This window comes from Bison bison, unplaced genomic scaffold, assembly GCF_000754665.1.
Source record: "Bison bison bison isolate TAMUID 2011002044 unplaced genomic scaffold, Bison_UMD1.0 scf7180017864285, whole genome shotgun sequence".
Classification (NCBI taxonomy): Eukaryota; Metazoa; Chordata; class Mammalia; order Artiodactyla; family Bovidae; genus Bison; species Bison bison.
The window spans coordinates 219939-222168 of NW_011494857.1; the positions used below are offsets into that span (position 1 = coordinate 219939).

The following is a 2230-nucleotide window of genomic DNA, read 5'->3' on the forward strand; positions in this document are numbered from 1 at the left end:
GGTTGCCGTCTCTGGGGTCTCACAGAGTCGGACACGACTGAAGCGACTTAGCAGCAGCAGCAGCAGCAGCAGCATTTATCTTTTAATTGCTCATCTTCCCCACTAGGGGGAGGTCTTGTGCTATTTACCATGAAAAATTCCAGTGCCCAGAAGAGTGCCTGGCACAAAGGGGACACTCCATAAATTTTGTTGATTAAACGAATGCGATTCAGAATTTGAGAGCTGTGGTATTACAGGGGAGATTAGGAGTGTTAGAGTCATAGTAGAGTTGGGGGACATAGAAGAGGAACTGATACCAGGAATTCAAGTGTTAAGGAATTGGGACATAAGTGTTACATTAGAAAATGAATGTGTGCTCCAACTGAAAAGTAAAAATAAAAAACTTTTAAAAGAAAATGTATGAACAAAGCAAACAAACAAAAAGACACACAAATATGGGGGTGGTAGAGGAGGACTTGGGATGTTCCCTGGAACTTATTGCTTTTTGCAGGATTATTAAATGCCCAGTGCCTCAGTCTCCTCATCTGTAAATGGAAATAATAGTAGTATCCATCTGATAAGTTTGAAGAATAACTAAGGAATAATACATGCAATATGTTTGGAAGACTGCCTGTCATCATCAAAATTATCACTGAAGTTAAAGCAGGAGTTGGTATACACAGGGTCCTGCCCCCTTGCTCCACCCCCAAGCTTGGTCTCATGAACCTGGGAAGAACCCTAGGGTTCCAAAAATATGGTTTGAAACCCAGTCTGCTGAAGAAGGCCATTTGAGACTGTGGGCCTGTGTTCTTTGTAGTAAAGAAAGGGTAGCAGTAACTCTTCTCTGTGTAGGTAGTACAGACCTCTCTTCACAGTTGGCCTTCTTCCCTCATCAAAATCCTGTGCCTGCCCCCATGCCGATATTTAATCAGCCCTCATTGTGCCAGGTGGTTTACCTACAAGATCACCCCAAACACTCAAGGAGGTGGCTATCGTGATGGCTTTCCAGCTGGGGAAATTAAATCATAGAGGTTCAGTGACTTTCCTAAGGACACACAGCAGAGAGGAGGGTAGTTCCTTGCTCAACCTCCACCCCTGCACTTTCAATGGCTCTCATTTTAGCAAAGAATGTCTGAATGGAGTCATACACAGCAGGCCACCAATACGGCTGTCACGCATTTGTTGAGGCTCCTTCTATCTGAGCCTCAGTTTCTTCATGTGGAAAATGGGGCTAATAGTAATGCACCAAGGCTGTTTTGAAAAATGAGAATGCTGTGCTTATATTTAGCGGATGTTAAGCACATCAGTAGTTGGTTATTACTATATATCTGCCCTCCCCGTTTCTTTTTGAGAGACTGAAGCAGTGGTTTGATGTTAAGTGGAGATTAGTGAAGTTACTCGGAGAAGGCAATGGCAAGCCACTCCAGTACTCTTGCCTAGAAAATCCCATGGATGGAGGAGCCTGGTAGGCTGCAGTCCATGGGGTCGCTACGAGTCGGACGCGACAGAGCGACTTCACTTTCACGCAATGGAGAAGGAAATGGCAACCCACTCCAGTGTTCTTCAGGCAAGAACTGAAGAATCCCAGGGACGGCAGAGCCGGGTGGGCTGTCGTCTATGGGGTCGCACAGAGTCGGACACGACTGAAGTGACTTAGCAGCAATGAAGTTACTGAGGGAGAGAAAAACCCCTTGTTAATCTCCAGATAAAAACCAGCCACTGTACCAGAAATGCACTGCGCATGCGCATTCGGGTGGGGGATGGGCCGCTGCCTCCATTCCTATTGTGGATGCAGACTCCTGTGAATCCGCAATATACCTGAACCGAAAGGTGAGCCGACGAAGTTTGGGAAGATACGGGTCGAATCTGAAAGGCACTGGGGGAGCCCGAGGTCCGCTCAGTCCTAGTTGAAGGGACTCCCTTTATACTTCGCACCCCTCCCCGCTCGGGTAATGGTCTCGCCCGATTCTCGTTCTCTTCCACCACTCCAGGACATACCAAGTTTCCAGCAGAGGGGTGGGGTAGTAGGGACCATTCAGCAGACGAGACCTTTGTCTCCCAGGTCAAGAAAAAATTGGGGGAGGGGGAAAAGGGGGTCCATACGGAGGAGGAGCGGGGAGGCCTTCAGGAGACTGTGTCAAGGGGGCGGGGCCTGGAAGACCTTTGTCAAAAAAAGCAGGCGGGGCCTCTGGGTGGGCGAGTTTATTGGGTGCGAAGGTGGGAGTTGGGGTGGGCGAGTTCATTGTGTGTC

General features: G+C 48.2%; 1 protein-coding gene across 1 annotated transcript in view; it reads left to right on the forward strand.

Annotated features, from left to right (window-relative positions):
• The window catches only part of LOC104995710 (zinc finger protein 664-like), a 9061-nt gene that overhangs the window by 2674 nt on the left and 4157 nt on the right, over window positions 1-2230 (forward strand). The window contains exon 3 of the mRNA XM_010849690.1: window positions 1685-1809. Coding sequence (XP_010847992.1) covers window positions 1685-1809 — 125 coding nt within the window. The remainder of the gene's footprint in view (window positions 1-1684; window positions 1810-2230) is intronic.